At 46.4% G+C, this 20,884-nt stretch overlaps 5 protein-coding genes across 8 annotated transcripts; 3 read left to right on the forward strand and 2 right to left on the reverse strand.

Annotated features, from left to right (window-relative positions):
• The first annotated feature begins 255 nt into the window (after positions 1-255).
• LOC128754823 (equilibrative nucleoside transporter 1-like) lies at positions 256-5,942 on the forward strand. 3 transcript variants are annotated; one of them, XM_053857758.1, is made up of 13 exons: positions 256-794; positions 1,348-1,400; positions 1,470-1,567; positions 2,180-2,349; positions 2,412-2,551; positions 2,622-2,756; positions 3,747-3,844; positions 4,346-4,430; positions 4,517-4,587; positions 4,644-4,752; positions 4,820-4,905; positions 4,983-5,182; positions 5,262-5,942. In XM_053857758.1, exons 3-13 carry the CDS (start codon positions 1,553-1,555, stop codon positions 5,371-5,373), a joined length of 1,221 nt encoding a protein of 406 aa, XP_053713733.1. In that variant the 5' UTR covers positions 256-794; positions 1,348-1,400; positions 1,470-1,552; the 3' UTR covers positions 5,374-5,942. The 3 variants fall into 3 exon arrangements, with proteins under 3 accessions (XP_053713733.1, XP_053713732.1, XP_053713731.1); XM_053857757.1 differs by having other exon boundaries at positions 257-803; positions 1,486-1,567; XM_053857756.1 differs by having other exon boundaries at positions 258-794; positions 1,486-1,567.
• On the reverse strand, positions 5,773-9,689 carry LOC128754824 (opsin-5-like). Its single transcript, XM_053857760.1, has 6 exons — positions 9,458-9,689; positions 8,337-8,539; positions 8,160-8,259; positions 7,678-7,782; positions 7,385-7,608; positions 5,773-7,116 (listed from the first exon to the last, which is right to left on the reverse strand). Exons 1-6 carry the CDS (start codon positions 9,591-9,593, stop codon positions 6,661-6,663), a joined length of 1,224 nt encoding a protein of 407 aa, XP_053713735.1. The 5' UTR covers positions 9,594-9,689; the 3' UTR covers positions 5,773-6,660.
• Positions 9,690-10,700: 1,011 nt separating this feature from the next.
• LOC128754820 (serum response factor-like) lies at positions 10,701-13,422 on the forward strand. Of its 2 annotated transcripts, none has more exons than XM_053857752.1 (8): positions 10,701-11,435; positions 11,544-11,813; positions 11,895-12,093; positions 12,192-12,317; positions 12,445-12,558; positions 12,623-12,766; positions 12,841-12,920; positions 13,117-13,422. In XM_053857752.1, the coding sequence occupies exons 1-8, from the start codon at positions 11,016-11,018 to the stop codon at positions 13,213-13,215; spliced, it is 1,452 nt and encodes a 483-aa protein (XP_053713727.1). In that variant the 5' UTR covers positions 10,701-11,015; the 3' UTR covers positions 13,216-13,422. The 2 variants fall into 2 exon arrangements, with proteins under 2 accessions (XP_053713727.1, XP_053713728.1); XM_053857753.1 differs by having other exon boundaries at positions 12,448-12,558.
• A 451-nt stretch (positions 13,423-13,873) lies between these two features.
• On the forward strand, positions 13,874-17,979 carry eif4a3 (eukaryotic translation initiation factor 4A3). The gene is made up of 12 exons (XM_053857761.1): positions 13,874-14,127; positions 15,020-15,092; positions 15,168-15,234; positions 15,307-15,369; positions 15,435-15,567; positions 15,649-15,729; positions 15,811-15,952; positions 16,019-16,157; positions 16,226-16,341; positions 16,619-16,726; positions 17,229-17,356; positions 17,791-17,979. The coding sequence occupies exons 1-12, from the start codon at positions 13,974-13,976 to the stop codon at positions 17,805-17,807; spliced, it is 1,221 nt and encodes a 406-aa protein (XP_053713736.1). The 5' UTR covers positions 13,874-13,973; the 3' UTR covers positions 17,808-17,979.
• A 611-nt stretch (positions 17,980-18,590) lies between these two features.
• Positions 18,591-20,629, reverse strand: soul4 (heme-binding protein soul4). Its single transcript, XM_053857777.1, has 6 exons — positions 20,506-20,629; positions 19,889-20,070; positions 19,719-19,804; positions 19,350-19,491; positions 19,108-19,291; positions 18,591-19,036 (listed from the first exon to the last, which is right to left on the reverse strand). The coding sequence occupies exons 2-6, from the start codon at positions 20,046-20,048 to the stop codon at positions 18,862-18,864; spliced, it is 747 nt and encodes a 248-aa protein (XP_053713752.1). The 5' UTR covers positions 20,049-20,070; positions 20,506-20,629; the 3' UTR covers positions 18,591-18,861.
• Between the last annotated feature and the right edge of the window lie 255 nt (positions 20,630-20,884).

The raw sequence follows: 20,884 nt of genomic DNA on the forward strand, positions 1-20,884 counted from the left end.
TGTTTGCGCATCTATGAAGGCCTGGTTTCTCCAGCCATTGATCTCCCTGAACCTCCCCTCGACAGTAAAATCACCCCCTTGTAATGCGCACAGGCGCCCACATGATGTCGCCATTTCGGAGAATAGTCGTCATACAGTAACGCTCTAACAGCGTCTCGGATACGTATAATCCGCTGAAGATCGCCAGTAATCTATAATTTGTCCAGCAGATGGTGACATTTACAATTCAGTGTTACTTTAAAATATCCGAAAAGCATTAATGCTTCATCAATTGTCAACATTAAAAGACCGTGATGCTGAAAAATAAACAAATTGATTATCGCTTGCTCTTAATTATTTCTACGAGGACCAACACATTTCAATATTTTATCTTTACATACGTGTATATGACGAATAACTTAAACAGGAAAGCAGACTACCGATGCTGTGGTGCGTAGAACAGCAGGGCAGAAGGTGCTTTGTCGTCTTGCTTGAGGCCCTGCATGTGCATGGACTGTGGGCGGAGCCTGTCCCGGGTGATTGATGGGCAGTGATTGTATCAATGACTGCTACATTGATTGGGCAACTAGTGGAGATGAAGTCGTGTGGCTGCTGTATGTGTTATCAGTGTTGTCATTTAAACAGGAACAAAGTCTGCACAGATATCAGTAGGTCAGAGGTCAGCGCACTGACAGGGAACAGATTCTGATGATTCAACAGAAGCAGCAGGAAGAGAGAAGGAGCTCATGACCAAGAACATCTAGAGAGACACATCTGAGGAACATCCGGACGGCCGCTGCCTCTGCTCACTAAAGGTTCAGTGTGTGAGTGTGTGTGTGTTAGCGTACTTGTTTACCACACGTTTCTCTGTAGCTCATCGCGCTTGTGAGTCTGTGAGCGTATCTGTCAATTAGACAACAAGTAGATTCACTCACAACGATACTGGTGTCTCTATGCTCCTTTGTTTATGAATGTTTGTTTTGACTGTGTGTCTGCATGTGTGCGCATGCTCGTGTGTGTGTGTGTGTGTGTATGTGTGTGTGTGAGAAAGAGAGAGAGAGGGAGCGAGGGAGAGAGTTGTGTCTGAAATATTTCAAATATATAATATATTTCAGTAAAACTCACATCTCTTCTTAATATATCTATATCCTTTAGCTTCTCAGTAATTACTTATTACCTCATACGTAGTAGTAGAAGTTTATTTCAATCCCACATCAAACAAACAACAATTCTTTCACCTACAATGAATATGGAAAGAAAAAGTTTACAATTCAATTTCGAAAGTCTTATAGGCGCAGCACGAGTGCGTTTTTAACTGCCTCTAGTGGTCATGTTTAAAATTGCAAATATTTCTACTCGCTTCTTCAGGTCGACGTCTGACCCTCCATGTCTGAATCTACCATGAACCCGCCGAGGGACAAGTGAGTCCCACTCCTATTGTTAATAGATGATGACGATGATAATGATGATGATGATGATGAGTGAAGAAGTCATCTGTTCTTTCAGGTACTCTGCTGTATGGCTCATCTTCTTCACTCTGGGGCTCGGAACTTTGTTGCCCTGGAACTTCTTCATGACAGCAACAATGGTGAGTCCGGACTCAGGTTGTGTTGTATTAGTACTGCTATCATGTAGTGCTTCTTTGTATACGATTGTAACGATGTTCTTGTTCTGGCAGCATACTTCATAGCAGCACATCATTTGTAGTTACATAGTACTTACTGTATGTTTCCAAAAGTTTATGATTTTCTTGTCCTGATCCTTAATTCTAATGCAGTACTCAGTACTTGCACTGTGGCAGTATGCTGTCACGATGAAGTTCTATTTTACATCTTCTTGAAATTAACTGGCACATCACTGGGATGGTAACGCTGGGGATGGTGGGATACGTGTGTGGTGGGACTGTGGTGAACCATGGTACTGGTTCATGCTGAGGTGGTGCAGAGGCTGAAGATTCTTGGTGTGTTTTGGTATCAGAGTTAGGATGGTGTGGTGATTTAATGGATGTTGCGGTAGAGATTAATGTGGTGAAACACTGGTGTGATGCTGCGGTACTGATAAGGTGCTGTGCTGGAACTGAAGGGATGCTGCGGTAAAACTGATTTGGCGCTGTGGTGGAACCTTTCTGTTGCTATGGTGTACCTGATGTGGTGCATTGGTGATAGCACAGCAGTCAGGACCATGTGGTTTTCCTCTCCAGTACTTCACCAGTCGCCTGAAAGAGCCACAAGAATTTAATTCCTTGGACAACGGCACGGATGCGACGGGGGTTCGGAATCTTCTGGAAGCCAAGTTCAATAACGTGATGACGCTGTGCTCGATGCTGCCGCTGCTCACCTGCACCGCCCTCAACTCCTTCCTACACGCTCGGTGGGTCCCTCTGGCGCGTGACGTCATGAGAACACACCGGACTGACCTGAGGTCTGCTGCAGGGTCCCTCAGAAGGTCCGAGTGCTGGGCAGCCTGCTGGTGATCCTGAGCGTCTTCGTGGTCACAGCTGCCCTGGTCAAAGTCCCGCTGGAGCCGCTGCCATTCTTCATCATCACCATGGTGATGATCGTCATCATCAACTGTCAGTCACGCTGCCTCCTACTGCTGATCGATCGGGCTCAGTATTGATCACCTTCATTGATTGGCTGCAGCGTTCGGCGCCGTCCTTCAGGGGAGTCTGTTTGGAATGGCCGGCGCGCTGCCCGCGTCCTACACCACACCCATCATGAGCGGCCAGGGCCTCGCCGGCACGTTCGCTGCTGTCGCCATGATCTGCGCCATCGCAAGTGAGACTCGACTGTGAATCATCCCTGACGTAAACAAAGCAAGATGGAATGATTCCTTCATTCCTTGCTATCTTCCGCTTCACTGTTGATCAACAAACCACATCCCACCACTGTGGATTCTGTCCCTGATTTCTTCCCTCCTTTTCTGTGTTCCTCTTACATTTTTGTCTTCACGTTCCCCCCTTCATCCTTTCTGTTGTTGTTTCCTCCTTTCCTTTCTTCATTCCTTCCTTGCTCTCCCACCCTCTTTCATTCTTCTTCCCCACCGTGCTACCTTTTGTGCACATCTCTTTATCCTCACCTCTTCCTCCTTCCATTGTCAATCTTCCACCTCATTTCTCTCATCTTTTGTTCTCTACTGTGCAGTTGTATTTCTCTTATCAATTTCTCTTTCTGTTGTCATGATTCTTGCTTTCGCTCTTCCTCTCCACTTTCTGTCCTCTTCACCTTTCAACTTTTCCTCTGTGACTGTGATCCTCTTCCATTCTATTCATTTAATCCTCACTCCCTTTCAGCTTCATTTATTTCTTACCTTTCTTTCATTCAGCCTCTTGGTTTTATTTGACATTTTGCTTCTTCCTTTTCTTCACCCCGCTAATCAAATCTATCCCTCTATTCCTCCTTTTTATACTTTCTCCTTCCATCCTTGATTTTTCTTATGGTTCTTCCTTATCTTATATAGAAAAAGAGCCATCAAAGGACAAAGATCAAAACAAAATATCTGTACTAACCTTGTGCCTGACTCAGTCAGACGCCAGTTAACATGCTGAATAAATGACGAACCATATGTAAGCCGTAGAAGACATATATCCAGAACTGAACGCTTTCAAATTAAATTAAAACACAAAACAATGACCTTATAACACCTTCTCCGCAAAATGTATTCTTCATTTATTGTTTGGTTTCTAGCCTGTATCACCGCTCTTCCACTTTGTCTGTTTTACCTCTCTCTTCTTTCATTCTCTTTTCATCCTTTGTCCCTCTCTTCAGGCGGCTCAGAGCTCCACGACGCAGCATTCGGTTACTTCCTCACCGCTTGTGCGGTGATCCTCCTGTCAGTCATCTCCTACCTGATGCTGCCCAAACTGGTACGCAACAAACAACCACAGAAAACAGATAAACGCACAGTAAACAATGCAAATACAGTTTCGCCACCACACGCGCACACTCACACTCACTCTCTAAGACAGTGAATGGAGAATGGCGCACTATATGCCCAGAAAAAAAATACAACCACAACAAACAAACACAAAAGTAGCTCACAATGAAAAACACAATGATGACCTCGGAACACAAAACCAAACCTGTGGGTGTCCTTTTTTAGCAACACTAGTGGGGACCAATTCTTGGAAACACTCCTTGTGCGGACTTCATGCTTTCATGGGGGCCTTTTGCCAGTCCCCACAAGTTTAAGCATCAATTCTAGGATGAAAACTCCAAACTAACTGGGTTTCAGTTTTTTTAGGTCCTGGTTAAAGTTAGGGATGTGTTTTGGAGGGTTAGGTTTAGGGGGAGAGGCTGGTTATAGCATGAAAGTCAATGAAATGTCCCCACAACTTAAATATATAACTTGTGTGTGTGTGTGTCAGGACTTCTATCTGTTCCATCAGAACAGCGGGCCACAGCGGTCAGCAGTGGAAGAGCCGCTGACTTCAGTCAATCTTCACAGCCCAGGTGTAACATCCATGTCAGACCTCTTCACTTCAGACCTGTTAACTCGTCGACCAGTTTACTGATTACTGATATTGTTTCTCCTCCAGGACTTGACAGTGCAGTGATGGATCAGAAACCACAGAGCCAGAACGTCTCCATGATGGGCATCTTTAAAAAGGTTTGAGTCGTAACTCAACATGCAATGAGGTCTTATCATTAATGATGTCCTCTCAGATCTGGTCAGTGGCTCTCTCTGTGTGTTTCACCTTCACCATCACCATCGGCACCTTTCCCGCCATCACAGCCGACACCAGGTCCACTCTCGCAGCAGAGTCATCCTGGAGTGAGTCACCTTTGACCTTGCCTCCACCCCAAAACCTTCCACTGCACTGACACTGTCTCTTTTGCAGATGTTTACTTCATTCCTGTTTGCTGTTTCCTGTTCTTTAACCTGAGTGACTGGGGTGGGCGGAGCCTGTCAGCCCTCTGCACCTGGGTGAGATCATGTCCGTCGAGGTTATTAACCCTTGTCACTGAGCTGCCAGGTTCTGACCCATCATTTTTTATCCCCAGCCTGGCATGGACAGCTGGCTGGTTCCAGCCCTGGTTGTGGCCCGTGTGGTCTTTGTGCCACTCTTCATGCTGTGCAATGTTCAGCCTCGCTTCCAGCTGCCCATCTTCTTTCACCATGACGGCTGGTTCATCCTCTTCATGGTTCTGTTTGCCTTCTCCAACGGGTACCTGGCCAGCCTCTGCATGTGCTTCGGACCCAAGTAAGACCCCCCAGAACCTCCCCGACCCCAACCTGCCTTCGCCGTTCCGTGATGTATCACTGATGCTGCTCCTCCACAGGAAAGTTCTACCTCATGAAGCCGAGTCTGCCGGAGTCATCATGGCCTTCTTCCTCACTCTGGGCCTGGCTCTCGGTGCCGGGCTCTCCTTCCTCTTCAGAGCCCTCGTCTAAGGGGGTCCAGGACTGTTGCCGCCATTCCATATCATCTATGCTGTTTATACTTCTCTGCACTTTTACTTGAGAACCACAGCTAGACCGAGTAGGTCAGAGCCTGCAGTGTGTCGGCATGTGTGTCTTGTCTGTGTCTAACTTAATGATTGTGTGAATGTGTGTGTGTGTATGACATTTCTTGGTGTGTGTGTGTTCCTTGTTTAGCTATACCTGTGAGGACTTGTGAGGAGAGCACCCCACAAGTTTAAGCTTCAATTTGAGGGTTATAATTGGATTTCAGTTTGGCTCAGAGTCCTCATTAAGGTTAGCTATTTGCTTTTGATGGTTATGTTTAGGGGGAGAGCATTATGGCAATGAGAGGTCCCCACAAGGAGAGAGATACAAACATATATGTGTTTATTCAAAATAGAAATTTATTGACAGTTGAAATTATAAACAAATATGTATCTCATAAATATCATTAGTTAAATAAGTATTTATACATGACACGTGACCTTTGTCTTCTACATTCTGATCATGTGACGTTCACAGTAAAACATGTAAAAGACTCAATGATAAAATAAAATACAATGAAAACACAAGGAGCTTTGATGAATGATGTAATTTGTCAGAGCGTCCGACTTGAAAGGTACAGTCAGTCCAGTCTGGTCCTGGTCTTACCGGATCCTAGTCCTGGTTCTGGCCTTGGAATATCCGGGAGCTCATCTAGGTCTTGGTCCTTTGGATTTCCAGGTAGTAATGGGCTCCATGTGTTCAGGCTCTGGGTAATTAGTCGGGCACTTCTGGTTCACCATTACCAGAATCCTGGTCCTCATGGGACAATTTGTCAGATTGGTGGTGGAGAAGAAGGCTTTACTAATGGATGAGAATCAGCTGCACCAACTCTGATTCCATCATTTCCTTGAGTTCCTGTTCAGAGGAGTCAGACCTTGATCCTCGGCCGTGATGAACCGACTAGATACAGGGAGATGAAAACCTGGGGGAGTCGTGTTTGGTGGGTGGGTTCTGGAGAGATCAGACCAGTCCGCTGAATATTTTGGGATTTGTTGGAAGTAGCTCCGTGAAGCTGGTATATCTGTGCAAAGACTTCTGACTAAAAAAGGCATCTTAACGCCCAAGATAAGAACAGGTAAAAGTCAGCGGGAAGAACAAACCAAGAATGGAAAAGTGAGCCGGCAGTCCCACCTTAAGCTTCCGGGAATTAGCCAAGACAGGGCTAAGGGTCTGTTCAGGTCTGCACTCTTGGGACATCACCGGACCTTTATTTTGAGCCCAGCAGGAAAACCTTCACAGCCGTTCACAAGCGTATTCTGAGCCAAACTCACACTGGTCCGGTTTATCAATGTAGTAACACTCCGGGTTAACAGCTGGCGGTGTAGGCGGTGGACTTCCCATGCCTGAGTCAGGACTCGGACCCTGGTTGAGCAAGCGCTCAGGGGAGTACCTCTTCTCGTGTCGGTGTGCCTTGTGTCTTCTCTGGGCGTCGGATTTGGGCTTAAAGCGCTTGAGCTTCACAGAGTCCCTGGCATCCGAGGTGCACGGCAGCAGAATGGCCACATCTTTGCGGAACTTGGAGCTGAGCCCGAAGTAGATGAGCGGGTTGTAGAAACTGGCCGACTTGGCAAAGAGTCTGGTGAAGATGCTGGTTAGGTTGGGGACGTGGTACCCGCAGGCGGACCACATGGACACAACAGCGTATGGAGACCAGGCCAGGATGAACGCCGTGCAGATCACGATGGAGACCTGGAGGAGGCAAGTAGTAAACAGACAAATGTGGTTTAAATGATCTACTTGTCAGATGCTATTGCAGAGCAACTGGAAAAGAAACAGATACACACACACTTGGACTTCCAAGTGGCCTCCCTACGGCCAATAAACAGTCAAAGAAAGTTTTCCTGACCCTTGGGAGATGTCGGACCATCTGACTAGAGGAAAAGCAGCAGCTCTACACAAAGTCCTCTGCAGATGACTGAGCTGGTCACCAAGCACTAAAACCATGCTTGTTACGTACAATGGTCACGTCTCTCTCCATCTTCCTCTGGCGGTCTGTCAGGTCGCCCTCCGACGACATGGCATTGCCCTTCTTCACCGTCTTTATGATGGCGGTGTAGCAGAACAGCATGACCAGCACCGGAAGGAAGAAGCAGAAGATGAAGATGGAGACAATGTATGACTTGTAGGAGACAGAGTAGTTGGCCTTCGCCCAGTCGATCTCACAGGTTCCATAGCCACGGTCTGCAGGCACAGAGTTGTGAAGAGATCAAACCACAGGTCAAAGTCATCAGTGGGTGAGGCAGTTCTTGCCTGTGTAGCTTCCCCAGCCCAGGAGAGGAGCTCCGGACCAGAATCCAGAGCTGGTCCAGATGAACAGCAGACAGATGGAGATGCAGGTTCTGTCGATGAAACGTGCTACAGAGAAAACAAAAGTTCATTGTGGTGTTGTTTATTGCGGTTGTGTAGAAGCAGTGTTTCTGTCTAGTGAAGCCTCCAGGTCCAAGAAGGATCACATGACTGACAGTGGACTGAGAAGAATCTGATCTCCGTTACAGACGCCTTCAACGGAACAAGCTGAACACAATAATAGGAGACGAGCGACCACCGTCTTTACCTATTGAAGTTCTCAGAATTGGCCTCAGTTAAAGTAAAGAACCAGACAAGTCCATCGATGCATCCAACAGAACCGGTTGGAAGTGAGCGGTTCAAGCATCCAAGCATGACCGACCCTCTGTCTAATTATGTTGTGGTTTGGGCCATGGTAAGGTCTGGGTATCTGTGTAACCTCTGACCTTTGCTTGGGTGACATCCTTTGATGTAGCGGGTGACGCTGATCACAGTCAGGGTGTTGATGCTGCTCAGACCAAACAATAGCGTGAAGAAACCATCAACCTGGGAGGAGACATGTATGTCAGATAAATCTCAGATAAACATGGTCATATAAAGTGATATGGACTGTATCAAGATACCTGGCAGGTCCAGATGGAGATCAGGTATCCACTGTCCTGGAAGACATTGAAGATTTCAATGATGCCTCTGGAGTAGCCGAACACCGAGATGCTGGCATCAGAGACGGCAAGGTTGAAGGTCAGGTAGTCGGTGGGCTGCAGCGTGGCTCTCTGTCGGATCAGAACGAAGAGGACGATGCTGTTTCCGAACCAAGACAGCCAACCTGGATGCAGATATGAAGCAGGCATGACAAACGTAGGACTCTTTCCCTCAGGGTTTAGTTGCTATTTAAACAGCAAATTTGTTGGTAAACACGTCCAAGATTGTCTCATCTAAGGGGTTTTGAGGGAATTTCATCTTGTCGCTGTGGAGGCCAGTCAAGATGATTGAAGCTATGAGATATCATAGGGTCAGCAGGGGGTTGGAGGTGTGGGCAATAATGCCCCCAAAAGTAGTTCAGTGGGTGAGTCTGGATCAATGGCTTCAGATCGTTACTTCAGGTATGATGTGCTCAGGAAACATGGATTTCATGATGGTTTGATGGAACAGAATATTTACGACAATGTCACTGAAAACACGCCCACAACACACTTGTAATGAAACTATATCAGATATAACTAAAGCACAGTATAAGAGATATAAAGGAGGTGAGTGATTCAGAAATCATGTTAAAATTCCCACTTCCTTTTATGAGAATGAAGGTTTCTATTTTTCTTTTCAAATCTTTCAAATGCTGAACTCTGGTTTACCAGAATGAGGGTCTTCACTCTCAGCACATTCGAGCTTGTGAGCTTGTTAATGGCCCTGCTAATGCTACAGTTATATAATCAATTAAGTCATTACACGGCTTTGAGAACAAATGGATCCCAACAATCAACTGGGCTCAGACACTGATACAAGTGAAGGTAAAGGGACGGCTCAAACGTCGATGTAGAACCTCTGAGGAGTCCCAAAATACCATACGATTCAGTTAGTTATGGCAACAACAAGTTGGAAAACATCATTATTTTGTCACAACACAGAAAGATCTTTGCAGCAACAATACTCATGTGGAACCACCAGCACTGTGTGTCAACCTCAAGGAGTTGGGTTGCAGGTCAGGGTTGCAGATAGTTTGCAGGGTCACGAGGTGGCGACTCACCTAGAAGCAGCAGATAAACTCCAATGATGGTCTCTCCCTGGTCAGACAGAGGAGGGTCTCTACTGCCTCCCAGGATGAAGCTGTTGTTCCTCCATGGGGCACTGCCTGCAGCCCAGTTGGGTTGCACGACAGACATTTCTGGGCCCGGATGTTCGGAAGGGAGGCAGGTCCAGGTGCTTCAGCTGTGTTTGGGTTGCAGGAGCAGCAACAAGCTGCTTCCTTCACGGCGACGACGAGACTGACGCTAATCTGGAGTAATTTTAGAGTCCTTGATCCCTTTCAGCTCCGCTGGCAGCCAACCACAACGCAGGTCTCATCAAAGGTTGCGGGTCAAAACAACACTTCTGATTGGCTACCTGGAGACGTCCCTCTGCTTCATACTAGCTCGTGCGTGAGTTTGTGATGCATTCATTCATTATACGGGCTTATCCGCAGAGTCACTACCTTTTAAAAATCCCTTTATCCACTTGAGCTTTGACTGATGGCTCATGAGGTGCACCTAGGTCAGAGCCAGAACCTGGTCCAACCGACACATAAACTGAAATCTGAGACTTTTTTTTGTTTGTTTGTTTAAAGATATTTAGACTTAATTTCAGTCTGGATCTTGTAAAGCATTGTCAGCATTGGTATATGTGAAGAGAATGTCTTCCGTCATACTAATACATTTTTCCACTTAAGCTGTATGTTTCCTCCATTTAATGCAGGGATGTTCCTGCTTTTCTGTCTTGTTTTTAGTTCCTACTCATCAGATTTGTCAGGAAATTTGAATTCTAGATTAACATATTTCAAAATAACTTATAACTCACATATAAATTGATTTAATGTAGAGTATCTTAACAACATAATTTTACTAATACCAAGCACCATTCTGATAGTTGACGAAATCTTGAATTGTGGCCAGACTTTTTGCTTGCACCCATCCTACTATCCACCATAGGAATGTCATAAAAAAAATACATTACCAGGGCAAAATGCAAATAATCAAAAACAGTTGGCGTAAAAGTGTTTGACTGATGTGTTTATTTATCCCTGAATTCAGCTAGAAGGTGAAACGTTTTCATGAATGTTTGCCTTTATAGATGTTATTTCTCAATATTTAGGCAAACAGATCCATACAATTCGTGTAGCTATCCACCAAAGAAGTTGGAGAGCCGTACTCTTATACGGAGCCCTGGAAGTGACATGCATGCGTTTATGCTTCGTGAGTTACGTTTTCAAGCGGATGCACACCATCCAACACTGGTCGTCGTTTCAGACCGCGGAGGGATTTATCGGCCGGTTCTCATTTCCCTCTGGAGGAAAACGCAACTTTTGGAAATTTCGACAAAAATCGTTTGAACTTTAACAGTGTGTAAAACATATGGGCGCCTCTTGTTGGTTGTTTTTTAACAGTTCCGCATGACTTCCATGTCTTCTCGGGACTGTACTTGTTGCTAAGTGTTAGCTGCCGTTAGCCAGTTAGCTCCGTTAGCAGCTTGCGGTCCAGAGAGTCTCAGCGGACTGGAACTCAGTTTGGGTCTGTTTTTTCACCTCCACTCGGGGGGTCGGCTTGCTCAGGATGGGGACGCGAACTGGAGACGGGCGGACAGGCAACGGAACTGGATTAAACAGTGTGCCGTTGACTACAAGCGGATCCACTGCGGACAACGACGGCGGTCGATTTGAAGAGAGGGAGTACGGCTCTGAGGTGATCGACAGCGGCTCCGACCCAGAGTCCGATTCTGACGATGACACGCCGGGGTTCGGCGCAGACCGTAGAGGGGTGAAAAGGGAAAGAAGCGACGGGGATGCCAGCTTCCAATCAGCGCCCAACACTGGGAGCCTGACCGTGGGTTACAGTGGGCTCAGTCCCGGGGTTCCCGGGGCTAAACCTGGGAAGAAGACCAGAGGACGGGTGAAGATTAAAATGGAGTTCATTGACAACAAACTGAGACGGTACACAACTTTCAGCAAGAGGAAGACTGGCATCATGAAGAAGGTGAGCAGGAGTGTGGATAGGAACTTGTCAGTATATTATTGGTTCCTATGGCAACAACATCTGATCCACATCCATCTGAGCAGTTGTCTCTGTTGTGGCTTCCTACAGGCGTATGAGTTGTCCACCCTGACAGGTACTCAGGTGTTGCTGCTGGTCGCCAGCGAAACAGGACATGTGTACACTTTCGCCACAAGGAAACTTCAGCCCATGATCACGTCGGAGAATGGCAAAGCTCTGATCCAGACCTGCCTCAACTCTCCGGACTCGCCGCCCCGCTCAGACCCGTCCTCTGATCAGAGGATGAGCGCCACAGGCTTCGAGGAGACCGACCTGAGCTATCAGGTGTCGGAAACAGACGGAGCTCTGGAGGTCTCAAAGGTAAGTTAATGATTAAGAAAATAAACGTGGGTCTTGTGACACAACTTTTAACTTTGAAATAACTTTTTTTTTTCCTGCCAGGAATCGAACAAACCTGCCTTCATATTGTCCGGTCTACCTGGCAGCGCACAACCCACAGGACTCTCTTCCACTTCCTCAGCCACGGCTACGCTGCAGACACAGAGCAGCGTCCCCACCTCCACAGTGACTTCCACCAATGGTGCCGTGCTGAAGACGTCAGCTGGGGTTGTGTTTCCTGGTGGCTTCACGCTGATGTCGGGTGAGCTGGTGTCATGGCTGATATTTGCTACATTATCAGAGTGGGTATCCTCACTTCTGGATCCTAAAGGTTGGGAGTTTTCTCTGTGCTGAGCACAGGTACCCAGCTGCCTCCTGGCACCCACACAATCCCAATCAGCCATCTACAGGGTACTGGTGTCCAGAACTCTGCGACCACACAGCCCACCACACTCTTCCGCCTCCCAGCCACAGTGTCACTGTCAGGTCAGCCTAGATCCTGCCCCCTGCAGGCCAGCTATTGTTTATGATGTTGCTGTACCGTCATTCCGCTGGTATTAGAAATCTGGTCCACAGATGTGCTCTGGATCGCTCACATACAAGCTCTTGCCAGCAGGTGGCGCTGTCTCACAACCACTGCAGACCCTCCAGGTCCAGAACAGCAGTCAGCAGACATCCACCAGTCAGACCAGCTCTGAAAACCCTAGCGCCTCCTCTTCCTCCTCCAGTAAGACCAGACCATCAATCACTTTCCCCTCCGTCTGATCACATGACGCCTCCTCTCTTTGCAGCCAGCGTCTCCTCTTCTTCGTCCAGTCACATGATGTACCCCGGCGGCCACACCGTCATGTACACCACTCCGACACCTGCTTTAGGTGACGGAGGCCTTACAGTCCTCAACACGTTCCCCTCAACAGGCCAGTCACATGACCCAGGTGAAGCCACGTCCTCTCACTCATCTCCTTGTTACATGACGGTATGATATTAATAGAAGTTTTTCTTGCAACAGCGTCTATCCAACAAGTATTTCTGACGTCACTTCCTCCAGTGGCAGCTCAGATTCCTGTTTCTGCTGTCCAGCTGCACCCGGTATTTATACTGCTTACAGTAGTACTTCAAACTGCTGTTAATATACTCTACTACTCATACTACACTACGATACATCTGCTGTTCTACTTTGTGTCACTCAGTGTCCTTAATATTAAGCTCTGCTCACTGTTCTTCATCTCACTCAAATACCTGCCTCAGTCACAGCAGACGCTCCATGTTTGTGCTTCTGGTTCAGATGGTCATCAGCCAGCAGAGCAGCAGCGGCAGCAGCAACTTGACCGAACTGCAGGTCGTCAGTCTGGACGTCCACCAGTCGAAGGAGGATAACAACTGAGGACGTTGCCTTCCTGTTCAGGCTAATTGGACATCTGACTGCAGAAGGATTTCCTGAATATCATGAAGTTGTTTGACCATCATTGAAAACCTTTGATGACATTTTAACATATTTTTCTTTGGATATCAAACATTTTCTGATGTGTTTGAGTGTATGTGGATCATGTCGCTTTGTTTTGAGCTGTAAAAAACGCATTTTGCCAAAAAAAATTAGAAGCAAATATAATTTATTTCTTCAACTGGTGATTTCTCATTTTTGAATTTGTTTGGGGAGAAGTGTTTTACAGAAATCTAAATTGAGTTTGATTTGTACTTCTCAGTGATTTGATCACCAAATGAAGGTAAGCAAACTGAAGAGAGAGTTGTAGCTCCAGACATTTTCATTCTTCTCTACTGACCACGGAATAAGAAACAGAACTAGTCATTCAGAATAGTAGCTGCCATCATTGCGCTTTATTTTGAAATGCGACGCGTTCAAAGCGAACTCTATTCTGGGCGAAAAATTCAAATTAGTAGTGAGATCCAATTAGCTACTCCAAGTATTTAATTTATTAATTCAATCGTTTTCTACTCCTTTTGTCGCAGGATTTCATCGATAATGAAAAAAAGGTATTTAAAAAAAAGCGAAGCGGTCAATGTCGTAATCATCCCTCGACGGCGCCGGTAGTGACGTCATTGGCTGAGTCTCACGCGGACATCGCTGTGGTTAGCATTTAGTGTCTGTTAGCAAGTTCTACCGAAAAGAAGAGCGATAATACCATGGCCGCCGCCGGGACTCAGAGCCGAAAGAGGCTGCTGAAGGACGAAGACATGACCAAGGTGGAGTTTGAGACCAGCGAGGAGGTGGATGTGACCCCGACCTTCGACACAATGGGCCTGAGAGAAGACCTGCTTCGCGGCATCTACGCTTACGGTAGGCCCGCTTCACTGGGGTTCGAAAGCCGGCGGCGGGAGCAAACTGAAATGCTTGTATATTCAAGAATGATCTGGTATTTGTGTTGTAATAATTATTTCTGATGTATGTATTACCAGCCGTTGATGGATTTAAAAGATGTTTGAGAAGAAGCGCCTTTACTGTTAGCATTAGCTTGTTGCTAGTCAACAAACACGCACTTCTCGCCCAAACACGTTTACGAGAAAATGTCGCCTGAAATGTTTTGCTTTCGAGAACTAGCATTCAGCGAGTGTTTATCTTTAGGCAAACATGATTCAAGTAATGCATTATCCGCTCGGTTTGAGTGCACTGGTGAAGTTGAGAAGGATCAGGCCTTATAAATATTGACTCATTTGAACCGTAGTTGTAGTGATTCATATACAGTGTATGCTTTTTTAATTTGTGGGGGTTATGTTTAAAAACGAGGAAAAACGGCCATTCAAGTCAAAAATAGTCTTCGTAAAGGTTCTTAAAACTGTTCAACTTTAGAGTAATCGAGGATTATTCCTTAATAATTAAATATTAATGTTATATCACGCTTGAATGTTGCTTTAGCATTGGTGTTTTGTGTGTGTTCACTTTACTGTTTTATTGTCAATTATCTCTCCGTGTGAACACGTATTTAATACATGAATAAATAATTTCAGTCCACATATACACATTAATAAAACAGAGTCTGAAGATCCTAAGCTTCAGCAAAACCTATGTATGCTCTGAATGTTGTAAAAGAAAAGAGATCTTCTCTATTCAACAGCAACTTTTTCCTCAATGGCATTAGAAGCGCCATCTTACTCACTGTATATTAACTGTATTAGCAATTACCGAATCTGAAAACCCACAGTTCTTCAGAACTGACATTCTCTGTTTACAGGCTTTGAGAAACCCTCCGCCATCCAGCAGAGAGCTATTAAACAGATCATCAAAGGCAGAGACGTCATTGCGCAGTAAGTTTTTTTTTATATATATATACATAATAAATGTATATTACACAAGCTGATTCCTCTGCTGTTGGTCACCAGGTCTCAGTCCGGTACTGGAAAGACGGCAACGTTTTGTGTGTCAGTGCTCCAGTGTTTAGACATCCAGGTCAGTCCTCTTCAAAAGAAGCTCCACCCATCCTGTCTCCGGTCTAACTCATTTCCTCTCTTTTGTCTGCAGGTGAGAGAGACCCAGGCCCTGATCCTCGCCCCCACCAGAGAGCTGGCTGGACAGATTCAGAAGGTAGCCCCAACCCCAAATATTTAAAAGAGTTGCATGAGAAGTTTCTGATGTGTTCCTGTATGCAGGTGCTGCTGGCTCTGGGTGACTACATGAACGTCCAGTGTCATGCTTGCATTGGTGGAACCAACGTGGGAGAAGACATCAGGAAGCTGGACTATGGTCAACATGTGGTTTCTGGAACGCCAGGCCGAGTTTTTGGTAAGACATGGTGCTCCGGTGTGAAGTGGGTCGATGTGTCCGCGTGTGAATACGTGCTGAGTCATCTGCTAATTTGTTCAGATATGATCCGGCGCAGAAGTCTGAGAACCAGAGCCATCAAGATGCTGGTCCTGGATGAAGCAGATGAGATGCTCAACAAAGGTGAGACCCAGTCAGGGGGTTATCCAGCCACTGTCTGATATCAGTCAGTGGAGATGCTCACTGCAGTGATTTTTTTTTCAGGTTTTAAGGAGCAGATCTATGATGTGTATCGGTACCTTCCACCTGCCACTCAGGTGTGTCTGATCAGCGCCACACTGCCACATGAGATCCTCGAGATGACCAACAAGTTCATGACCGACCCCATCAGGATCCTGGTCAAGCGGTGAGTCAGCAGCTTCAGCGGTGTGGAAGTTGTGATGCGCGAGACTGACGAGTGTTTGTCTGCCAGTGATGAGTTGACGCTGGAAGGAATCAAACAGTTCTTTGTCGCCGTGGAGAGAGAAGAGTGGAAGTTTGATACTCTGTGCGACCTCTACGATACTCTGACCATCACACAGGCTGTGATCTTCTGCAACACCAAGAGGAAGGTGAGACTCGATCCCTCACAGAGTCACCCTCAGAGGACATGCAGAGACATGATGTGTTTGGGTCATAGGTCGACTGGCTGACAGAGAAGATGAGGGAGGCCAACTTCACAGTGTCGTCGATGCACGGAGACATGCCTCAGAAAGAGAGGGAGTCCATCATGAAGGAGTTCAGATCTGGAGCCAGGTGAAGCACTTCACATGTTTGTATTTCTATCCTTGTGGGGACATGGTGAGGGTCTGAACCAAACTGAACCCTAATTATAATGACGTGGTTATTTTGAAGTCTGCATACTTATTGAGGCTTAACCTAGTGGGGTCCAGCCAAATGTCCCCACAATGTCATACGGTCCTCACAAGGATAGTGTTTTGCCAGTAATTGGTCCCCACAAAGTTGGAGATAAAACAAGCATGCACACATGCATACGCCGAGTCGTTAACACCGCTCATCTCTGTCTTTGCAGTCGGGTTTTAATCTCAACAGATGTTTGGGCTCGAGGGTTGGACGTTCCACAGGTGTCCCTCATCATCAACTACGACCTGCCCAACAACAGAGAGTTGTACATCCACAGGTACACACACACACACACACAAGCTTCTACTCATCTGTGTGACTCCCGCTTTTGGCTGAAATCTGGAACCATTTTAATATTCCCATTACCGTTTATCTTATTGTGTGTGAACAGTGTCTTAGATGTATGTGTGTACGTCTTAAAGTGTGTCTCTCTACCAGCTCTGTAATGATGTTTGTCTGAAAATTGTGTCTTGCGCTCTCCAATAATGTTTGTTTGCACTTGCTGTGTGTGTGTCTCTCTGCGTCTGGAAGCGTTTGTGTGTTTATCTCAGTGTGTCTCTGATGCTTCCTTCCTTTCCACAGTCTTGAGAGTGGACTCCTTTCTCTCGCACTTCCATCTGTTTCTTCCTAAGTAACGTGTGTCTCGGTCACTTAAGTCTGTCCACTGGTGGCGCTAACATTTGTATTATTTCTCCGCCTGAGTTGCCGACACTCAGCGGTCCCTCGAGATGAAGGTGGGCGCTTTTGCCAGGTGTGTGATCGGTGTGTCTCTTCTCCAGGATCGGTCGATCTGGTCGTTATGGACGTAAGGGTGTGGCCATCAACTTTGTAAAGAATGACGACATCAGAATCCTGCGAGACATTGAGCAGTACTACTCCACCCAGATTGATGAGATGCCCATGAACGGTAACCAGCCATTTCTTTTGATTTTGAATCACCAATTTTCTGATTTTGAAGGACGTTTTGGGGTGAGCTCAATACGGTTAAGATCTAGGATTAAGGCTTTAGTTAGTTACTTTTTTGTTCCAACCTGTCACTTTTTCAGCAGTCAGGTGTTGATTGTGAGTGATTGTGAGTCTGGTGCTGCTTGTTTCAGCTGCACCTGATTGGTGAACCGATGTGTGTGTTCGGTTGTAAGAAAAACCCGCAAAACTGCGGCCCCTTTATGCATCAGAGACATTATGGACCATGACAAACAGGAGATATGTATAAAAAAGACCACATATCGACGCATCAGCTTATGAATGAACTTGTTTTCCACCTTCCCGATCATTTCCACTATGTGTTTCTAATATAACTGTTAACTCATTTCATTTATTTCACTTGTGTTTCTTTTACAGTCGCTGACCTGATCTAATGACATCATCATGTGACCCACCTGAGGATACCTGTTTTACTTCCCGTTCTTTTTTTATCCAGACGACCTTTGTTGAAGTTTTAGTTGTTACTGTGTCCCCAGTTAATTTTTACAAAAATGCTTGTTTTTATTTTCTTTTTTTTTTCCATTAAAGCTTCACGACAACTATTTATCTTCTGTTTCTGAAGTTTTCTGATTCTTGTTACCATGGAAACTGGTCTCTCGCTCAACTTGCTGCCGCAGCCAGAAAAGTGGGCGCCGACAACAGAAAAAGATTGTGATTCATTCGTTGAAGCACTAAGTGCAGATGAATGTGGCCAGTTCAGCTCAGGAGAGACAGATGTGGACTCGTTCACATGGAGGCGCTGTCTTGTCCCTGTCATGCTGGCAAGAAAAACTGACCTGATGCTATATTTAGCGTTCTTTGGGTGAGTATTTTGTCACACTTGTAGGTAGCACATATGTTTGCTGAAGCCAGTAAGATGCGGCAAGGATAGACAATGTGGGTTGGGCCTTGGTGTGCCTTGTCCACAAAAGCTCTCCACATCAAGTAATAAAACCAAACATCTTGTTTGAATCATACCTCCAGTCCTGCTCTTCCAGTGAGGATTAGACTGGTGAACTAAGGGCACCAACTTTGTACAGCAGACAGCCACTGATTTTTTGGGTCCTTCAGGTCTTATGATCAAGCTAGGTGGAACTCCTCTCTGGAACACAAGTCAATGTAAAAGTAGAGGACTGTGGGGACTTAAAACCATGAATCACAGTTACACCAGTCGCATCTGTCATATCTGACAACAAACTTTATTAGAAACCATTCAAAGTTGGACAGAAAATTACAGAGTCAACAGATTTTACCACGAGATCACGTGACCAAAAAGTCTTAAGGAATACCATTTTGATTCATGGACTCTGGATTAAAAGGCAGTGCAGGGTTACAGAACGTTTGAAGAGCAAAGTCGGGGCGGGTTTTCCATGGCAACGTGACGGACTTTGGTGCAACAACCAAGCGAACAAAGAAGAAGAACCCAGAGGTGCAGAGGAAGGTCGCCTCCTACTGGTTCCGTCTGATGAACCAGATCTCGTTCCGGCGACGGGGAATGCCAGGATTCTCGAACACGGCGACGATGTAATTATCAGGATGCACGTCGTCGCACTGGCCGAGGATTTCCCATAACTGTCGGATCTGCTCTGTGATTGTCTCTTCGGTTGTGGTCCCGTGGAACGTCCTGGAAGCAGAACCATAATGGTTGGTTGCAGCTGAGACACAGAGAGGGGCATGCGAACCAGCAGCACTGACCTGGCGATGACTCGGATTGGCTCCCTTTCGACGATGGTGATGTCCGGGTGGAATGGTTGTGGTGGATTGTTCTGGAACTCGGAGGGCAGGTAGAGCGCCGTCAGAACCTTCTTATCAAACGTCTTCCCGTCCTCCATCAGGTGAATCTGACTGATGACTGGAACCGTCATGCCGAGGTGCCGGCCTGTCGAGAGACCCCAGGTTGGTCTGAGCACAGGTGGCTGAGTGGACCCAGGTCTTACCGGCTGAGTTCTCCTTGCAGATGAAGCGCATCAACTTCATGAAGCTCATGGAGATGCTCTGCTCATAGAGCGACTCCTGGTCCGTCACACAGGCCCACTTTCCCGCGGGGTATACACGCTCCTGGTACATCACCTCTCCCATCTGCAGCGCACAGTTCCACACGCGTAAACACACACACAGTTCAGTCCTACAATAAAATGTAATTGCACATCCACTTGTGATTTTTTTTTTCAGGTAAATTGATGCACTTTAAGGCTTTCCTGCTACAGACAAAAACAATGATAATAAAGTTATTGTAAGTACATCTATATTACTTTATCTTTAATGTTATCAAGGATAACAGTCTGCACATCTCACACGCAACACACCTTCTCATGGCAGGTGACAGGGACACAAGGGACAGTTTCCCTCTGCTGGCTATTTCGGGTCATTTCGTGGATGGGTCCAGTCATTTCTGAAGAAAGAAGAGCAAACGATGCCGCGACAAAGACGGAGCAAGAGCTGAACTCGGGGACAAGGGGTGACCCGGACCACTCACCTGGAGGGACAGACACCTGATGCGTGCTGCCGACCGCCTGCCAGTGCGCTAGCAGTCGGTCTGTCTGCTCAGCATCCATCGGCTCTGAACTATCGGTGATGTCATCGTCCAGCTGCTCGTCCTCCAACGACTCGAGGTCTTCGAGAGAGATGAGCGCCATGGCGGTGGACCCCGGGCTGTCGCTGTCAGGTGGACACAGGTAGCTCAAGTGTCAGGGAACCACTCGACAACTTGAGTCTTAACTCTCACAACACGTTACTTGTACAATAAAACACTGTATTCAACCTTCAGTTAAGCGACCCCCGCCGATGTCGTGACATGTTATTGCGTACGCGATGTTTGAAAACAGCCAAATGTGGGTCACAATAACAAACCACCAGGCGAACTATAAACAAAACGTTCCGAGGTGCCACCACAGGGCCGGGTGAAATTCCGGCGGTTCCAAACCAGACTTCACGTAAAAAAAACCCGATACGTTATGACCAACTACACGGTTCTGAAAAACCCGATTGCGTTAGCGCCGTTAGCACATAGCTACCACTTAGCATGTTAGCCGCATTAGCTCAGGCGGCTAACCTCCGCGCGGGTCTCTGATCGATACCAGGTTCTGTTGGTACCTTGTTAAACGGCCAGCGTCTGTTTTACTTCTCTGATTCCGCTGGTCGGACGAGCCCGTTTCAGGAATATCGGCAACAGTTCACTTCGTTAATGGATGCGTCTGTCAGCGATTCGAACCTTCAGAATAAAAGCCAGTGTTACAAAAATAAAAGTACGGCTGAAACTCATGACAAACTTAACTGTACCTTCTGCATCAAGACTCTTTTTTTCTACTTTAAAATCCATTTTCGTGAAGTGGAATGTTTCCACATGTACCTTTTAGTCAACAACTGCAGGTTTACTGTCACCAGTGTAACTGTAACAGCGTCAAACTGTTCTGCCGTTAAAAAAATCATTTTACATTTCACACCAACTTTGACTGCCCCCTCATTGTTCTTG

This window comes from Synchiropus splendidus, chromosome 2 (assembly GCF_027744825.2).
Source record: "Synchiropus splendidus isolate RoL2022-P1 chromosome 2, RoL_Sspl_1.0, whole genome shotgun sequence".
NCBI lineage: Eukaryota > Metazoa > Chordata > Actinopteri > Syngnathiformes > Callionymidae > Synchiropus > Synchiropus splendidus.

What these genes read in the sequence shown, in the direction of transcription:
- LOC128754824 (XM_053857760.1), bottom strand. Translation starts at nt 9,593, where the DNA reads ATGTCTGTCGTGCAACCCAACTGGGCTGCAGGCAGTGCCCCATGGAGG. An exon ending in AGTTTATCTGCTGCTTCTAG is followed by an intron (nt 8,540 to 9,457) that starts GTGAGTCGCCAC and finishes ATCTGCATCCAG; the next exon opens with GTTGGCTGTCTTGGTTCGGA. An exon ending in GGGCTGGGGAAGCTACACAG is followed by an intron (nt 7,609 to 7,677) that starts GCAAGAACTGCC and finishes CTGTGCCTGCAG; the next exon opens with ACCGTGGCTATGGAACCTGT.
- LOC128754820 (XM_053857752.1), top strand. Translation starts at nt 11,016, where the DNA reads ATGGGGACGCGAACTGGAGACGGGCGGACAGGCAACGGAACTGGATTA. An exon ending in AGGCCAGTCACATGACCCAG is followed by an intron (nt 12,767 to 12,840) that starts GTGAAGCCACGT and finishes TTCTTGCAACAG; the next exon opens with CGTCTATCCAACAAGTATTT. An exon ending in CTGCTGTCCAGCTGCACCCG is followed by an intron (nt 12,921 to 13,116) that starts GTATTTATACTG and finishes CTTCTGGTTCAG; the next exon opens with ATGGTCATCAGCCAGCAGAG.
- soul4 (XM_053857777.1), bottom strand. Translation starts at nt 20,048, where the DNA reads ATGGCGCTCATCTCTCTCGAAGACCTCGAGTCGTTGGAGGACGAGCAG. An exon ending in CTGTCACCTGCCATGAGAAG is followed by an intron (nt 19,492 to 19,718) that starts GTGTGTTGCGTG and finishes TGTGCGCTGCAG; the next exon opens with ATGGGAGAGGTGATGTACCA. An exon ending in CCAATCCGAGTCATCGCCAG is followed by an intron (nt 19,037 to 19,107) that starts GTCAGTGCTGCT and finishes TTCTGCTTCCAG; the next exon opens with GACGTTCCACGGGACCACAA.
- LOC128754823 (XM_053857757.1), top strand. Translation starts at nt 1,366, where the DNA reads ATGTCTGAATCTACCATGAACCCGCCGAGGGACAA. An exon ending in ACCTGATGCTGCCCAAACTG is followed by an intron (nt 3,845 to 4,345) that starts GTACGCAACAAA and finishes TGTGTGTGTCAG; the next exon opens with GACTTCTATCTGTTCCATCA. An exon ending in TGCATGTGCTTCGGACCCAA is followed by an intron (nt 5,183 to 5,261) that starts GTAAGACCCCCC and finishes GCTCCTCCACAG; the next exon opens with GAAAGTTCTACCTCATGAAG.
- eif4a3 (XM_053857761.1), top strand. Translation starts at nt 13,974, where the DNA reads ATGGCCGCCGCCGGGACTCAGAGCCGAAAGAGGCTGCTGAAGGACGAA. An exon ending in TGGCTGGACAGATTCAGAAG is followed by an intron (nt 15,370 to 15,434) that starts GTAGCCCCAACC and finishes TCCTGTATGCAG; the next exon opens with GTGCTGCTGGCTCTGGGTGA. An exon ending in GAGTTCAGATCTGGAGCCAG is followed by an intron (nt 16,342 to 16,618) that starts GTGAAGCACTTC and finishes CTGTCTTTGCAG; the next exon opens with TCGGGTTTTAATCTCAACAG.